The following is a 16,849-nucleotide window of genomic DNA, read 5'->3' as shown; positions in this document are numbered from 1 at the left end:
CCCCGCCCCAACATGGCTCATCACAGCTCCAGAACGTGCTTTGGCCCTCAACTAAAATCCAATCACCTGTAGCAGGGATGGGAATGTTGCTGGACCAAACTTCCCATCACCCATGCCCATGGGTCGTGCTTGCTGGGCTGAAGAGATACAGGCCACATCTCCCATGCCATGGAAGGTTAGCCCAGTTCTTATCCACTCACAATTGGCATGCTATTTAGCTTGTGTAATCATTTCCAATTCTTGTATTTATTTATTTTTGTATACTGTGCTATGGCTAAATAAATAAATAAAACTTTGAATGAATGAACCGGAAAGGGACTAGTGAATCCATCAAGCCGATGGCCACACGGTCCCAGGTAGGCTGAACAAGATGCCTTGCTGCAGAGCAAAGTGGTTGCAACGGAAGAACTCTGCATGAACTCTCCTCTAGCACTTGCCATATCAGGTTGCCATCAAGTCAGTTTATCCTAGGCTGCATCCCAGATAACAGAATGCATAGAAACAAACAAACAAACAGCTCAGCTCCTCGACATAAAATTCAAAAATATGAGTCACAAAACCGACCATATTCCTAGGCAACCACTATGGGAGAAAGTAGTTATCTGCTATCAACCCTATGCCTTAACACATCTTCCAGCACCCTTCCCCCCCCCCCCCCGGTTCCATTAATAGACAGATGATTCTCTCCAATGAGAGGCCTTGTGATATATGTCTAGCAAGCTATAGCCGTGAACAAATGATCACATCCTGTTTGGGAATATTTGGGAGGGGGGAATAAAATGTTAATAACAAACTTTTCTTGAAATTTTCCTTTATTTCAATATGAGTTTTTCTGCTAATAGCGTTAACAATAAAAGAGGTTGTATTCAGTTAGGACCATTATTAAGGGATCTACCACTCCCCGGTGTTTTGTATCAGCAACATTTTCTACCATTTTTGCAACTGAGAAAAGAGGGGACACATGATGCTCATTCATAAATACTGCTGCTTAGCTTGAATGGGGATAGTTTCAATGGCACATGCCTGGAAATATCTATGATGGGAGCATGTGCATTTGGGACTTTCTCCGAATGGCTTGGGTTGAAAAACAACAACTCCAGATTGTCTCACAAGTGGTCTGTGTGTGCAGCCTTGCATAATGTACCATGTTTAGAAGTGCATCCTATAGGGTTTTAATGGCCCTCGGTTATGGCATCCTCACTGGGGGGCCCTAACCTGGAAGAGAAAAATGCATGCAATCTGAGAACTATTTGACCTTCTTGGATATTCTGTGCAAAGTGAAAAGGGTAGCACTATTAGGCCAATGGGCCCCTTGCTGGTCTTTGCCAACCTCTGGAACCAGCCCGGATGTGCAACGTATGTGCAGTTTTGAGACCCAAGGAATAAAGCTGAATAAAGGATATGCGCTCAGCAGTTTACCAACCTGTTGAAAAAGAGGCTGGAATAATACCTTGGCACAATGAAATGTGAAGAAGAGGACAAATAAGTATGTACTTAACTTGCAAAGAGCAGAAGCAAAACAGCATTTCTGGATGTCTATATGCAGCAATTCCAGGCAAGAATTGCCACAGGAAAAATGACAGGAAAAATACTGTACCTCACTAAGAAACACAAAACTGTGCATCCAAAAACCAGGTGGATGGGTTTCTCATGAGCCTGGGAATTTGAAAGGTGCCTTCTATTTGGTCAAATGGAGTGAAGATAATTGCAGAGGAGGACATATTTTTAATAGCTTGGCTCCTCCACTTGAGCTATTTGCTTTTCTGCAGTGTGGTACCCTGCGGTTGGATTGCTAAATCAGTCTGGTCAAGTAGCGCAGCTAGGGATGGCCCTCAGGTCTCCACTCCACTGGCCCTCAGGTCTCCACTCCAGACCCCTCACCACTGCTCCTAAGACCATCAGAAGACAGGGGCAATGGCAAACAAACCTGGTGTCAGCATGCCAATCACCAGCCCCACCCTATGAGCTGACACTGATTGCCACAGCATCCTCTATCTATTAATTTTCTAAATGCTTTATCATCAGGGGGCAGTGGCCAGCCGGGCAAATATATGGCTACATATATGTTATTATTTTTTGCTTTTAAAAATCTATCATCCTTTTCTACAACCAAATAGGGCTTCTTCCCAGGTAGATGTGCTTAGCAGCAAGGAAGAAAAACAACAAAACAATTTTACTCTTATACTCCATAAGTGGTGCTATGACTGAGTTCAAAATGCAAAACTGCATATGCTCAGAGACTTTCTTTTCTGCCTCTTTTAACTAGGGTTAGCCAAATGCTTTTGTTCTGACATATCAGGAAGGTAAGAATGGCTGTAAAGCATGGAATGGCAGTGTGCACGGGGGAAATAAATGTTAATTGGGTGCTTTACAACTGAAGTAAGTGAAGAAGGCCATCAGTTCAGCATCTAAAATTACCTAGGTGCACTACTGATTTGGTGACCCAACCATCTGCACATACTCTGGTCACCCTCCAACTCCTTTGCAATTTGTTTGAATAATGTCTCAGAATAGCCCACTTCACAGGGTTGTTGTGATGATAACATGAGGAAAGGAGAACCATGTGTCCCACCTTGAACTCCTTGGAGGATCACTGGGGTATCAATGTGGTAAATAAACAAATATCAGCCATGGACGCCAACTTCATCTTCCTACAGTGCTGCAAGCCACCACACCCTTTTCTCTGCTGTTTGGTCTTGCTAACTTACTTTAAGTTATACACTGATGCAACAATCCTGAGCCTAGCTATCTATACTTAGATCCCACACATTCATGTGAGTGACAGAGAGAGCTAAGGGAGAACTGGGCGCATCACAGCAGCTTTTTGAAATAAACATTTAAAAAAGAAACTAGTATCTCTCTCTATCTTGGTGGAAATTCATTTTCTGATCCTTGAGCTAGTGGGTGTTGGAAACTGTTACTCTCTAGCTTTTCTTTTCTTTTTACTGAAGAACTTTACCACCTGATTTTTTAAAAAAACAAAATAATAATGGTCGTGCCATTATTATCACACAGTAACATGCAGGTGCCTTTATTTAGCACCCTTCTAGAATGCCTTATTCATAACCTGATTTCTGATTGCTACCTCTCCGGTTCATCCCATTCATAATAGGCGCTGCAGACAGAGAGGGAGGCAAATGGAGGAAGCAGTAATTAAGGGAATTCTAGAACTGCTGCTTCAAATGACAGCAATATTTCACGAGCCTCGTAGCCTCAGAAACTCCTGTGACAGTTTAGTTTGTGAATGTGTATCCAGTGCCAACCCATTCCGTTTTATTTTTTAAGATTGAGTCGTCTGAGCTGAGGAATGCTTGTACAATTTATTTAAGGCTTTGTGACTGAAACAGAACCCATTTAGTATGCGCTTCATTTGTGCAAATTCCTAATTGTTTTTCATGGTTGATGGTAGGTGGTGTTGTGTTTTCTGCCTAAAGGAACTGTTTATCCACCACAATTAATGCACAGGAGTGAACCTTCCTTATGCTAGTCCATCTAGCTCAGGACTGTCTACACTGAATAGCGGCTCTCCAGGGTTTGAGGGATTTCCTCAGCCATACCTAGAGAGGGCAGAGATGGAACCTGGGGCTTTTTACCTGCAAATCATCTGCGCCACCACTGTGCTGTGGTCCCTTCCCACATCCTTAGTACATGACAAGCTACAGAGCAATGTAAGCAATTGTATCGTCCACCAAAGAGTGCAGTGCACAGCCATTCATGTGAAAGAGAAAACCAGCTCATTTTTTTGAACATACATCCATACAGAAGCAAGGCTCATCAATTTCAACGGAACTTAGTTTTGAACCAAGTGCACGTATAATCATCGCGTAAGGTAAACAAGATGAACCAAGTAAATCCTAGCATTTGATGGTTGATGGATTCACCACCAAAGCTGCCAACTTTTCACTGGCCTGGTTCGGATGACTTAAGTCTTAAAGCAGCCTGGCAGGCAGGAAGTCACCATGGAGATAAAGTGAGAGGAACTGCTGTGGGGCCCTGATATTGTTATCCAGAGACTCACACAATCAGGGTCAGGGAAAAAGGATTCGCTCCAATGCTTTCTTGTCCAGGTATTCAAACTGTACATAGTGAACGTAAAGGAGCATGCGGAATTTTAAGTCAGTGTTACATGAAAAAATCCATTAGATTGCTCACAACATTTTTTTTAAAAGCGGGATCTAACGGCTGGCACCTGTGGTCAAAAAAGCACAGGCAATATGCCAAGTCCCTTGAAATTCCTTGTGACCAGATGGGATGCACATACCCAATCCATGAGCTCTACACTGAGCAGACTGGAGCCCTCAGCGCCATGTCTGCCTGGGTCTCTTCCAGGACAGACAGGGAAAGCAGAAAGCATGCGGTTACCCAGAAACAGCAGGCAAGCATTTTGGCAGTTGCCAGGCAACCTTCTCTACATGCTTTCTCCTGCCCCGACCTCCCCCAGATGAGGGCTGAAGGTTCTTGATCAGCTGTGTAAGCAGAATTGATAGCAGTCGCCAATAGTAAGAATACCCTGGGACCTACTCAGGTTCATGTTCTTCTTGCCGGCGGCCTTCTTGTTTTCACGCCACTGCTTCCTTAGTGCCTCCTTGCTGTTTGGTCCCCTTTACTTCACCAGATCTACCTTCCTGAAATCCCTGCTGTGCCAGCTCCACCGCTGCTTGCCCATCAGGACCTCTCTTTCTTAGGCCCTCCTGGTCTGTTGACATGTTTCCCCTTCAGGTCTATCTAGTGTCAACACAGACTGGCAGTAGCTCTTCAGGGGTTTTAGTCTAGCTCTACCTGGAGATGCCAGGGATTGAACCAGTTGTTCTACCACAGAGCTATGGCCCTTCCTAACTCTCCTTTCCCCTCCAACTGACATAAGTACTCTTAAAAAAAGCACTATTCAAGTGGATGCAAAGACCTTGAGGACAGTTCAGTCTGTAGAGCATGAGACACTTAATTTCAGGGTTGTGGGTCTGAGCCCCACGTTGGGTGAAATCTTTCTGCATTGCAGATGGTTGGACTAGGTAATCGTCAGGGTCCCTTCCAACTCTACAATATGACGATTCTATGATTCTAACCCCACAATGGACACACCCTTAAAAGATTTCTTGCAAGAGGGAGAGAAGGGCCGGCTATAAAGACCAAGAAACTTTATTATCCTGTCAAGCCATTTCAACAGATGACGATATGTAGAAGAGCACTGGTCAAACATTTAGGGATCATGCAACTTTAACTGTTGTAAAGAAGAGATGATTTTGGCAGATGCTGATCCTCGTGTCACAGGCCCGCAGGAGTTTGAAAAGCTACACCTGCCTAAAGTCCCTTTTCCATACATCTGTTTGGTATAGGAGCCCAGCAGTGTAATCCTAATCATGTCTGCTCAGGAGCAAGTTCCACAGTGTTCAGTAGGACTTGCTCTCAGGTAAGTGGGTATACAGAGGCGCCAGTTTGTGAGGGCGATGGGGGACGGGGAACGTACCATCCACAATGTCGGGAGAAGCCAGAGGTAGAGCCAAACCTAGCAGCTGCACAGCTTCAATGGCTTCTACTCCACCTCCTCCTGGCACTGCCACCAGTGGGAGGCTGCTTCAACACTCCTTCCCCTCCGTGGCAGGAGCAGGGGGAGCTGACCACTATAGCCACTCTGTGCCCAGCTCTGCGCTCTGCCTCTGCACTGTTTGGACATGGGGGCAGCCCCCACCCCCAAAAGACTGGGGCCCCAAGGAGCTGGCGCCCCTGTGGGTATAGGAGTGCAGTCTTAATGTTGAGACTTTCCTCGTCCCTAAGGGAGAACTCTGTCCAACTTTCCTCATTTTTCTTAGCCTATGATAAACCAAGACACACCAACAAGTCCATAAGTCCCGCAGGGTCCCAAAATGCCTGTGTACCCAATTTAGTTTTCGAAATGCCAACTCACCCCGTCCCCAATTAAATATAGAAACATTGCTCCCTATACTGTCGGCGCACTGGCACATCAAGCTCAGTACTGTTTACACGGACAGGCAGCAGCTTTTCCTGGTTCCAGGCAGAAGTCTTCCCCAGCCCTACCCAGAGATGTCAGGGATTGAACCTGGCACTTCCTGCATGCAAAGCAGACACTATGCCACTCTGCAATGACAGGCACTCCCCTCTTTTTGCTATGAATTACTATCCGCGCAACAATTCTCACCACAACCTTTGAAGAGGAGATGGGCAGCTGTGCACCCAGCGAACCTGCACCCTCAGCAATCCAGGTGTGCCTTTGAATCTACATAATACACAGCAACAATTGTGGGGCCAAGGGGGGCATGCACTGCATTGTGCTCACCTTCACATGGGGAAAGGTCCTGGTGTTTCAACAGAAGCCCAACCGGCAGAAACCAACAGGTATAACCTCTCCCTAGCATGGGGGTGCAGTGATGGATAAAGCTTCAGCTACTGGTTTCTACCTGCTATGCATTAGTTAAAGGTACAGAAAAGGGTACCAGATGCACATGGCACAAACCATAATTTGAACCTACAAAAACAAGGTGCGAGTAATTAGGAAATAAAAGTGTAGGCTTTTCAGGGTTCTCACTACAGCATGCTTCCTACAGTTCTTGTTCAAACTGCCCAGCTGAGCATACCCATGAGATTCCATCGCTATGCTTAGTTTTACTTATAAAACAGGAAGGGCAACAGATTATCACATATCCTATATCATAAAATCCCATAGAGATCAACAGGTGCCCTGGGAGTATGGACATTGTAATGGGCAGGCTGTCAACCAAACATTTGTTTCCTCTCCATTAATTATGGTTGCAGCCACTTGAAGGCTTGAATAAGATTATGCAACTGATCAGACATTTCAGATGAGCAAGCCTTACACAATTTAAAATGAATGAAAGCAGTTATAGCATGGAAACCAAAAAATTCATTGTGATTTAAGAATGAGTAGTGTACCACGGTAGCACCACACAGTGCCAAGCAAGTACTGTGTTTTGTATTCGGGAGCATTTATGTATTTCTCAATTTATTAAAATGTGTGTCCAAAAACAATAATACTTTTCCTATGGCCTCATCAGCTTCTGTGAATTTCACATACCATGCATTGCAAACAGGTGGTTACAGAAGCCAGGAGAGCTTCTAAACCTGGAGAGGGGGGTAGTTTCAACAATTTGGTAACTGCATCTTTAAAACACCTGTTCACTAGATACTTTCAGCGACTCATCGCATCTAACTTTCACTTCAATGTTCCCAAATATGTTTCAAACCATGGAAAGGAACTACAAATCTGGTACAAACAGATGCACTTTAGAACTAAGCTTACAAGGCACCACTAGGGAATCAGAAAAGCATGCTAGTAGAAATCTTTCAGTGTCTGTGATTTCAGAGATAATATTACAGAAGACAGCTTTAAGCCTGTTTGCACCAGATAGGATGAGTTACATCTTCCAATTCTTAGCTGTTGTCCACTGGTAAATTCCACTCCCCCCCCCCAAAAAAACCAAAAAATGCTGAGAAAACCTGAGTAGTCCTAGCAACTGCAGTAGAGGTCTGAGCCTGTATGGGAAATCAATTTTTAGGATTGCAAACAGCTACCACAACCCTAAGCCTCACTGGTTCAGATGGCTATCTTACTGTGGTTAGGAGTGCAGGCTTACTTCCAAACAAAAATGCTTCATAATACAACCACCCCTCAAGCCCACTGTAAGCAAGACAGGAAAATGCAAAAGAAAAGAAAATTACTTTATTTTACTTGGAAACTAGCATTCCTCAGAGGGGCAAGAAAACACAAGCCACGAAACCAACAGAGGAATATCTCAGAAGTAATACTGTGGCAGAGCTCTTAGCTGAACAAGGAGCTGGATATAAACGAAAGATGCAGATGTAGAACTCAAATTCTTGACAGGTTCTGTGTATGTGGGTATATATGCACACACACATATATGCACACACACATATGCAACTATTTATCAGATCGAGAAGCTGAGTCAGCAAAGAGCTTCTTACCTGAGCTGATCATGCTGTGCATTCTTTGCTGAGCCAAGAGCTGGTCACGTCCCGAAACTCCATCTGAGGAAAAACACGATTCACTCTCGTAAATTGTCTGCAGCATATTCCAATCAGACTGCACTTCTGCTACATGAAAGATTCATCATCAACCGTTCAGAGGCGTTGGAAACGACCCCTTCTGCTCCTGCTTCCTCCTCCCCAGGATGAGTGGGGGGTTTTTTAATTAAAAAAACCCGAACCAAAAACAATACTAAATGGCACTAAATTACCAACATGTGCATATGTATACATATAAATGAAATATTTCTATACACAGGGTTTTCTTAAGCATCAACAATGACAGCAATCCAGTTTAAAAACCATTTACTCTGCCGCAGAAGCTTAAGGCACAATGATACACAGGTATTATTATTTTTAAAAAAGAAAATAAAACTCTTGATTATTATGCACCTCTCTAGTTGTGTTAGCTGTGCTCTGGAAGCCAAGAGCAGGTGGAGGAGGGATATATTTCTCCCTCAGGTTATTCTTGGGAGTCGAGTGAGAGAAATAAAACCACTTAAAAACAAAAACAAGCAAGCACAGTTTCTAGGGACTTGACTCCCTAGGGGTTTAAGTTTCAATTACTCCCAACCCTGGCAAGAGATTCTGTCTCTGGGTCCTCTTCCTCCTCCTCCTCCTCCTCCTCCTCCTCCTCCTCTTTGATTGCCTGCCTGCCTGCCTGCCTGCCTCTCTCTCTCTGTGCAAAGTTGGCCGGAGCTTGTGAGAGCTCATTTGCATACGGATCAACAACAGCCTGGCCCACAGGCAACAGAAATAGAACAATGGCTGGCCTGAGCCAAAAATAGGTCAAGCATGGCCAGATGATTGGAGCCTGCATGAATGCATTTAAAAATACCTCAGCTCACCCAGCTGGCCAGTCCCTGTCTTTAAAAAAAAGCAAAAAAAGCTGCAGGTCTCCAGCGCGATCCCCTCCAAAGCGATTACTTTGTCCTAATGCCAAACCTGCCTCTGTCTGTATTATGCGTTTAGGTTGCTGTGCCTCCCTGCGTGTTTATGTGTGATGGAGAGAGACCTGCGTTTCGATTGTATTTTGATGCCCTCGCTCCTTTTGAGTGGACCATGTGTCATCTTTTGACAAGAGAGCAAAAGGGGAACAGGTCCGTGCTGGGTCTAAAATAATACCGTGGAAGCTTCTGCTCATAATGTGGTTTCTGCTTCTCCCACGCGTAGCAAACCTATTTTTGTTGCCTGCCTCTCTGGCTGTGTTGCAGAGAGTTGGCTGGAGCCTTACTATCTCGCCGCTCAGTTGCAGGATGTACAGGCAACTGACAACAAAGAAAGAAGCGAAAAAATAAAGACAATAAGCCAGCTGAAAGCCATCGCACCCACCCACCCTGCCGCGCCCCACTCCCCGGGGAAGGGAAAGCACATCCAACAAGGAATTGTACTTTATTTCTGAATAGATTGTTCCCGTTAATGTCAGTTTTCAGCTGCAGCACAGCGTGTTAAGCACTGCAAGCTACAATACCCTCCATCTGAGAGGAGGGAAGTGCTAAACAATTTATACTGCAGAGCGCTCTAAATATAAAAGGAAGTGTTGTCTTAAAATAGCTGCTTCCAGAGTCGCATAGCAATGTTTAAAGGTATACACACTGGCACGCCTCGTCCTGTCTTTCAGAGCTACTCATGGTTTACACTGCAGGGAGAGGCACAGAAGCCAAGTGGGGATACGAGACCATCTCTAAGCAAATGTGAAGCAGCAGATAACAAAAGCAAGTGTGTTGTTGTCACGTGCATTACTCCAAGTCTCATTGCCTTCATTCTGAATGATATGTGTGTGACAATATGCTTTTTTGCTTTGGCATCTGCTTATACTTAGAAAGGACGTGGTTCCCTGCTTACATTTTTTGTGCACCTGCCTACACATTTGGATAAAGCTGGGTGCAGTCCAGCCTGCATTCAATGGTGCCAACTGAGCATCGAGAGGAAAGCCACGGTTCCCGTATCTCTTGCTCTCCACAGCCCTTTCCTCATGTCAAACAATTGTATTCCAGTTTGCTGCATACACACTCAAGAATGGTCACAAATGTATCATTCAGTACTTTGTTCATTTATCTGGCGTACAGTATTTCTTTCCTGCTTTATAGCTCCGAGAGCTTCTCAAAGTAGCTTACGCAAGGTCCTCAAAACAAAACCCTACTCAATTCTGGGAAGGGAATGACAACCAAAAAAATATATTACACAGCGTGTCTATACGGAACCAGGATTATTCAGGCTCTTGTCTTTGTTCTTTGTGGCAGCATACCAGACAGCATCTCTCACAAAAGACTCCTCTGAGGCCAAGGAGTGGGGTGAGTTCTTGGATCCTCCTCAGCCATAATGGAAGCAGACTTCCCTTTGATGCCAGTTTCAAGTTGCCAGGCAACAGTTCCCAAACTCAGTCCACGATGGATGGTTTCTCCATATGTTGTTGGGCTACAATTCCCTGACCACCAGGCCTCCTGGTTGGAGTGAATGAGAGCTAATTGCAATATCATCTGGAGAGTCTCCCATTCCTATCGTAGACTCAGGCCTCATCTACACTACACATTTAAAGCAGTATCATACCACTTTGAACAGTCATCATTCCTTAGGAAGAGGGATTGATTAAGCCACTGCAGGAATTGCAGCTCTGTGAGGGGAATTGGGGTCTGCTAAGCAATTTTCAGCACCCTTAGCAAAATACAGCTCCCAGGATGCTTTGGGGGGAAGCTATGGCTGTTTATAGTGGCACAATAATGCTTTACACGAAGAGGGCCAATGGTGCCTCACTTAGCAAAGGAGCCAGCCAATGAAAGACAAATAAATTCACCATGTAGCTTTCCATATATTGGATGTAATGAGATAATGGCCTTGTATGCACAGAACGGAAGCAAACCATGGTTTACTACAAATGGGCAGCATGTGCATGCTGTTCAAATCATGTCTGCTCTGCTTCTCCCCTTTCCCATGGTGGGAAAGAACAAACTACGTGTCGGCATAGCATTATGTGCAAATCAGTTTTCATAATTTGTTTCTTCCAAACAAATTACAAGCAATAATAATATCCATAATAATATCAAAGAGAGAGTGAGAGAGAATCAAGAATGAAGTAATTATGGGTGAAAACATGAGCAAAACCCAGCACCACTGCTGAATGGACAGCAAAGGAAGAGGACTAGGGCTGAAAGACCAGGGGAAATTGTAGGTGCATGAAGGCAGCTATCCTAAGCACAATATAGGGAACTGTAGCCCTGCTTACATGGTAGGTGCCTGATTTAACAATATCCATAGTTATGCCTTTTGGTACATGGGTGGGTTTTTCACTAGTGCGTTTTTCAATCCTACAATGTGTTGCAAATAATGTAGAAAAGAATACCTGGTCAAAATGCGAGAGACTTGTAATCACTCTCCACAAATTCATCTTAAACCAACCCTTTTTAAATATTGCCTGAAATCACCATTATTTAACAAAAATTAGTGGGGCAGACTTGAATAAATAAAGCTCTCTTGTTTACTAGTTTCTTCTCATGTGTGGTTGCTCACAAATCAATATGAAGCAAAGCAAAGTGACCAAACTGTATGGATCATTCTTTCTAGTGACGTCAAGACAATCTAAAATGTCACTGTGTCCTCTCACTGGGTGTGAGTGGCACCTCATCTCTATATTCTAATGTGAAACACAGGAAAATTACAGAGCATGACTATCCATAGCAGGAACAATTCAGCAGGAGCTTATCTATACCCCCCACTGACAGAAATGAAAATCTAGGAGTGTCTTTGTGCTGCACCCATTAATTTAAGTGGAACCTATTCAGAAGATCTTCTCAATGGGCTGTGCATTTGGATTTGCAGGAAATGAAGGTAAACTAGCAAAGGGAATGCTAGCTTTATTTATTTTCCTTAATTGCTGTCTCCCACCATGACAAAAGGTTCAGGTAACTAACAATCAACCCAAAATAGAGGCAGCACTGTTTCAAAACTCATTGTTACTTCCAAAACCAGGTTATGCTACTCTGTTACCCTCTAACTGCCAAATGTCATTAATGTGGTGCCCATGAGTGCAAGAGCACTCTTGAGGTCTTTCCCTGGTGCTCACTGGGTCTTTAAGTCCCTAGGCCATAAGTGCATACCCTCTAACATTTCTCCAATGAAAATAGGGACGTCTCCGATGAAAATAGGGACGCTTTTGGAGGATCTGTAAATAGTGAGGGTGCTTACCCTTTTCTCCCTTGAAAAGTACATAGACCTGAGGAAGGAAGCTGGAAAAGTGACACTCTTTCCCACTTATTTCAGCTCTATGTCATTTTCAACCCTTGGATTAATTCTACTGGATCCCAGAACTCCTGGGAAAGAAAATGTTTATTTGTGGGTTCTCTGTGTGTCTCTCTCTGTGGTGAGGGCTGATCTGTGGGGTGGGGGAGAGGGGAGAGAAGTAAATGGAAAGTGTGATGCCCATAGCACTTGCTCACAAATTTAGGTTGTGTCCATGGGCCTAAAAACATCGTTGTACCCCATGTTAGATGCTACTGTCCTTTGGCAGCCAACTTTAAACTATTAGCAAGCTAACAAACCCTTCCCAAGAACCAGAAAAATGGGGCAGGTCTGGCATCTTGGGGTGTGAGCCTTCAGATGGCAGCTCAAGTTGGTACCAATCTCTCAGCTTTACTCAGCTCTCATCCTTTTCAAGGCACAGTCAGGTAGCAGTGGCCTGCTCCAAATGAGGTATACATGCCTGCAGGTGGGAACTGAATGTTAAATTGAACCACAAATTCTAGAGCATAGAACTGGATGACTATCCTCTAAAAAAATTATTGGCCTCATGATTTGTTTTCCAGATTTGCTGCATACTTGATAAGCTAGCAAACTGTGTATCTGATACTGAAAAGTTTTCAGTAACATTTTATACATGCTTATTCATGAACACAACATATTGTCTCAACACTGATTTCTGTAAGATTATTTTTCACCAGACTTTGACTTTCAAGTAACTTTCAAACCTCCGCTCATCCATGAAGCTTATTGGGTAGCTTTAGGCAATTCATCTCACCTTTCAGCTTATCATGGAGTTATTTAACTAAGCCTAAATTGTAGCCTGCTCTGTATAAGAAATATAAGACATGTAAGCAACTGAAATTACAAATCATTCAATAACCTTGTCATGGCAGACTAGAGTAATCAAACCTGAATTAGAGGATTGGGGAGAGAGGTGTGGGGGAAAGACAGTCTTAAACAGCTCTGAGACTAGCTGTGTCTCCTAAGGATATTTGAGCGTGTGAGATTTTCTGCATCATTTGACCTGCTAGGATAATTACTAACCTGCTGTTAATACCTCCCCTTTTCACACTGAAATACTTCAAGGTATTTTTATCTTTGGGGAATTTGTGGCTAGTTTGCATGATTCATTTGCTCTGCAAGGGAAAATAACATGGTGCAAAAATAATAGAACAGTACAGAGTTGGAGTGGCGAGCAAAGCTACCTTGCACTTTTTTCCCTAACAGGTGAAGTGCAGGAATGCACACAACGAGTTTGACAGCAGTGTGGGGACAGGAAAGGTCCCAGAGGACATACCTATCTCTTTGCAAGAGAAGCTACCTTATTCATAGTTTTTTGTATCAACACACAAACCAAGGAAGAGCTGTCCCCATTAGCCGATGGCGTGGTGGGATTGTGCCGCTCACCTGACCTCCTTTCAGCAGCATCACTGCTACATGCTGGTACAGAAAAGGAGGAGGGAAAGGCAGTGGTGAGGTCAGCACACTGCAAACACGACAGTGGAGCCAATCTGGCACTCCTCTTGGCACATTCGCACCACTCCCCCTCTCTGTCCCATGATGCAGCAGAAATGTAGGCAGAGGGAGGTCTGGTGAGTGCTACAGCTCCACCACGTACTGGATATCCTTTGAAATCTGCCCTTCTCTGAATTTTGTGATGCAGTTCTTCAACCAACCAACATGTACAGAAATGCATATAGTAGACAAAAATGTGCACAAAAAGTGTGTATTTGTGAAAATAACATACAGAAAACCATTGTTTGCAAAAATACGTATATTAGGCAATATGTGTTAATTCAGAGAAATGTAGCCATATTTGCACGAGGGTTGTTTTTTTAAAACAACAACAACACAGAAATTGCTGTGGAAATGTGGAAAACTGAATTTAGGATTGAGAAAAATGAGAAACTGAAAGAAACTGCCTGAGACCTCTGAATATAGGGCAGTATATAAATTCAATAAATAAAAAATAAACCAAAATGGGCAAATATGCCCCTCCCTAGTAGGAGCAGCGATGATAGAATTGTAGAGTTGGAAGGGACCCTGAGGGTCATCTAGTCCAACCCTTTGCAATGCAGGAATCTCAACTAAAGCATCTATGACAGACGGCTATCCAAACTCTGCCCAAAAACTTCCAATGAAGGAGAGTCCGCCACCTCTCATGGGAGCCTGTTCCACCATCAGAGAGCTCTTATTGTTAGAAAGTTCTTCCTGACATTTAGCTGGAATCTCCTTTTTTATAAGTTGCATCCATTGGTTTGGGTTGTGTGCTCCAGAGCAGGAGAAAACAAGCTTGCTCCATCTTCCATGTGATATTTGAAGATGGCTGTCATACAATACAATGCAGCTATACTCCCTCTGGTTATGGAATCCTGCTTTTCCTAGCAGGCTGATTTCCTAGCAGTGACAATTAGGTTGAGGTGGCTTTGAACACAAAGAAACTGCTTCTCCTCCTCCTCAAGATTAGTCCCGTTGAACAACTTACATGCTAGCTCAAGGATGTGGAGGAGCTGTGGCCTTCCAGATTTCGTTGGGACTTCAACTCTCATGAGCCTCTGTGTGGCCAATGGTCAAAGATGATGGGGAATTGGAGTCCAGCAACAAGCGCTTCAGTTTCCTCATTCCTGAACTAACTAACTAACTGGAGCATGGTTAGTTAGTTACTCAAGTTAGTATGGCAACTCAGACACGGTTGTTCTTGCCTCCACATTTGGATGCAGTAAGCTTCTGAATATTGCAGAAGGAGAATATTACTGTCCTGCTTGCTAGTTTCCCACAAGGCCTCTGGTTGGTCACTGTGAGAACGGGATGTTGGGCTAGATGGGCCACTGGCCTGATCCAGCCGGACCCTTCTTATGCTCTACTGAAGTGCAAACAAATAGCAAACGTTGCTTCTTCCTTGGGCCTCCCACCCCACTGTGAGAAATAACAGATCAGGGTGCCATCTGAGAGGCCTCTTGGCTCCGCCATTGCTTGGCCACATTGGATGCTTCCTTCCTAGCTCAGATGAGACACAGTTAATTTCTCTGGGCTTTTTAGAGTTGTGGTCAAGTTTCTGGGAACTGTTTTCTCCTTGCTTATTCATGATTTTGTGCTTGATTCTCTCATTGATTGGAGTAATGCTCTTTATGGACCAACAAAAGAGCTTGCCATTTCCCACACGCTCCAGCAACAAGAAAACATAACAACTCTGAACTGAATCAGTCTTTGCCCAGAATTTAACAGCCTGGGTCCTATAGCTCACCCTGCATTTATAGCTAATGCAACAACAATAAACGTGTGAGGCCCACGTAGCCAGCTGGATATGCAGTGGTTAATGCTTATAGGCGCACTGTGGCCAAGCCAGTTCACTGAAGAAGGAAAAAAAAAATCAAGAAATTGGTAGGTTATATAAAAAGATGAGCACTGTGGCATCATGGAAGAGGTATGCACGCAACACCTAGCATATTATTGCTTTCAGCTCCAGCTACTCCCGTGCTGAGCTCTACAGGCATGCTGCTCAGGATGTGGAGAAGAACGCTGGCAAGAAGCATTACATCGCATCTCAGGAATCTCTCCAAATGTTTTCCTTTCCACATGTGATAAATAGTGCTGCAATTTCCTCCTCGTCTGATTTAAAGAAAATGCCAAGGTTCCAAGGTTATAGAAAGCCCACTGCAGACTGAAACTTGAACTCTACAACTTTAGCTACTTGGGAAGGGAGTCAAGTGTTTTTTGCCACAATTGATCATACATTGTAAAATATGATGGCTAGAGGGGCACATCAGCAAGTCCAAATGTTGGCACTTGCAGTTTTGAAAACTGGATAATTATCTATTTACAAAAATGGGATGTGGTATGACAACCTCACAACAGAAGGGAGGACTTTTGTGGGGTGGGGGCTCCAAAAAACTCCCTAAAATAAAACGGCATTTGCTGCACCACCGAAAGTGAGCACTGATGTAGCCAGGCAGGGAAGCCTGAGAGTCACTTCCAGATCTTGGGACACCACACCTGAAAAGGCTGTGTCTCGGCTATCTACCTACCCCATTTCTGATGGGCCCAAAGCAGGACTGCAGAAGGAAGGTTTTGGGGCAGGCTCATACAGATGAAGGTGTTTCTTTAAATTGTCTGAACCTGGTCCTAAAGTCTTTATCACTTCTCTTGTGAACGAACAGGGTGGTGGCTGATATAGGTCCCTTTCTTTCTAGTGACATGAGTGATGAGGGGCATAACTGCACGTGTTCCTGTCTCTCTTTCTGCTCTTTCATATGTGGCAGCCATTTCGTGCTATTGAACAAACACACCCTGAAGCTATTTTGTTAGGCCTTGCCCCTTTCTGTGTCCACAATACTTTCTCAACATTCCAGATGTGCCCATTGGCCCTCAAAGGTGAGCAACCTCTGAGTCAGTGATTGTCCTACCTGGCATAAGCTATAAAATGCAGAACACATTTTAAGGGGGTCTCCTACTCTCCTGGAATGCTTTGTTCCATCTTACCTAAATCCACACTTTGACACAACTTCACTGCCCTCCTTCACCTGTGATAAAAGCTGGACACTACTGATAGTCCTCTAGAAATGGGAATACTGGGAATACTGGGCACAAAGTTGCTGCT

The 16,849-nt window shown here is 44.1% G+C and overlaps 1 protein-coding gene across 5 annotated transcripts in view; it reads right to left on the bottom strand.

The window, feature by feature from the left end:
• The window catches only part of HDAC9 (histone deacetylase 9), a 497,559-nt gene that overhangs the window by 265,713 nt on the left and 214,997 nt on the right, over positions 1 to 16,849 (bottom strand). For 2 of the 5 annotated variants that reach the window (XM_080974605.1, XM_080974609.1), the window contains one exon: positions 7,957 to 8,019. In XM_080974605.1, coding sequence (XP_080830731.1) covers positions 7,957 to 8,019 — 63 coding nt within the window. Of the gene's footprint in view, positions 1 to 7,956; positions 8,020 to 8,409; positions 8,573 to 8,943; positions 8,966 to 9,141; positions 9,195 to 16,849 lie in introns of those variants that run through there. The other 3 variants (XM_080974606.1, XM_080974608.1, XM_080974607.1) reach the window with 3 other exon arrangements.

Source organism: Podarcis pityusensis, assembly GCF_964106645.2.
Source record: "Podarcis pityusensis genome assembly, chromosome: 12".
In the NCBI taxonomy this organism is placed as follows: Eukaryota; Metazoa; Chordata; class Lepidosauria; order Squamata; family Lacertidae; genus Podarcis; species Podarcis pityusensis.
This window is presented reverse-complemented; position numbering and strand designations above follow the sequence as displayed.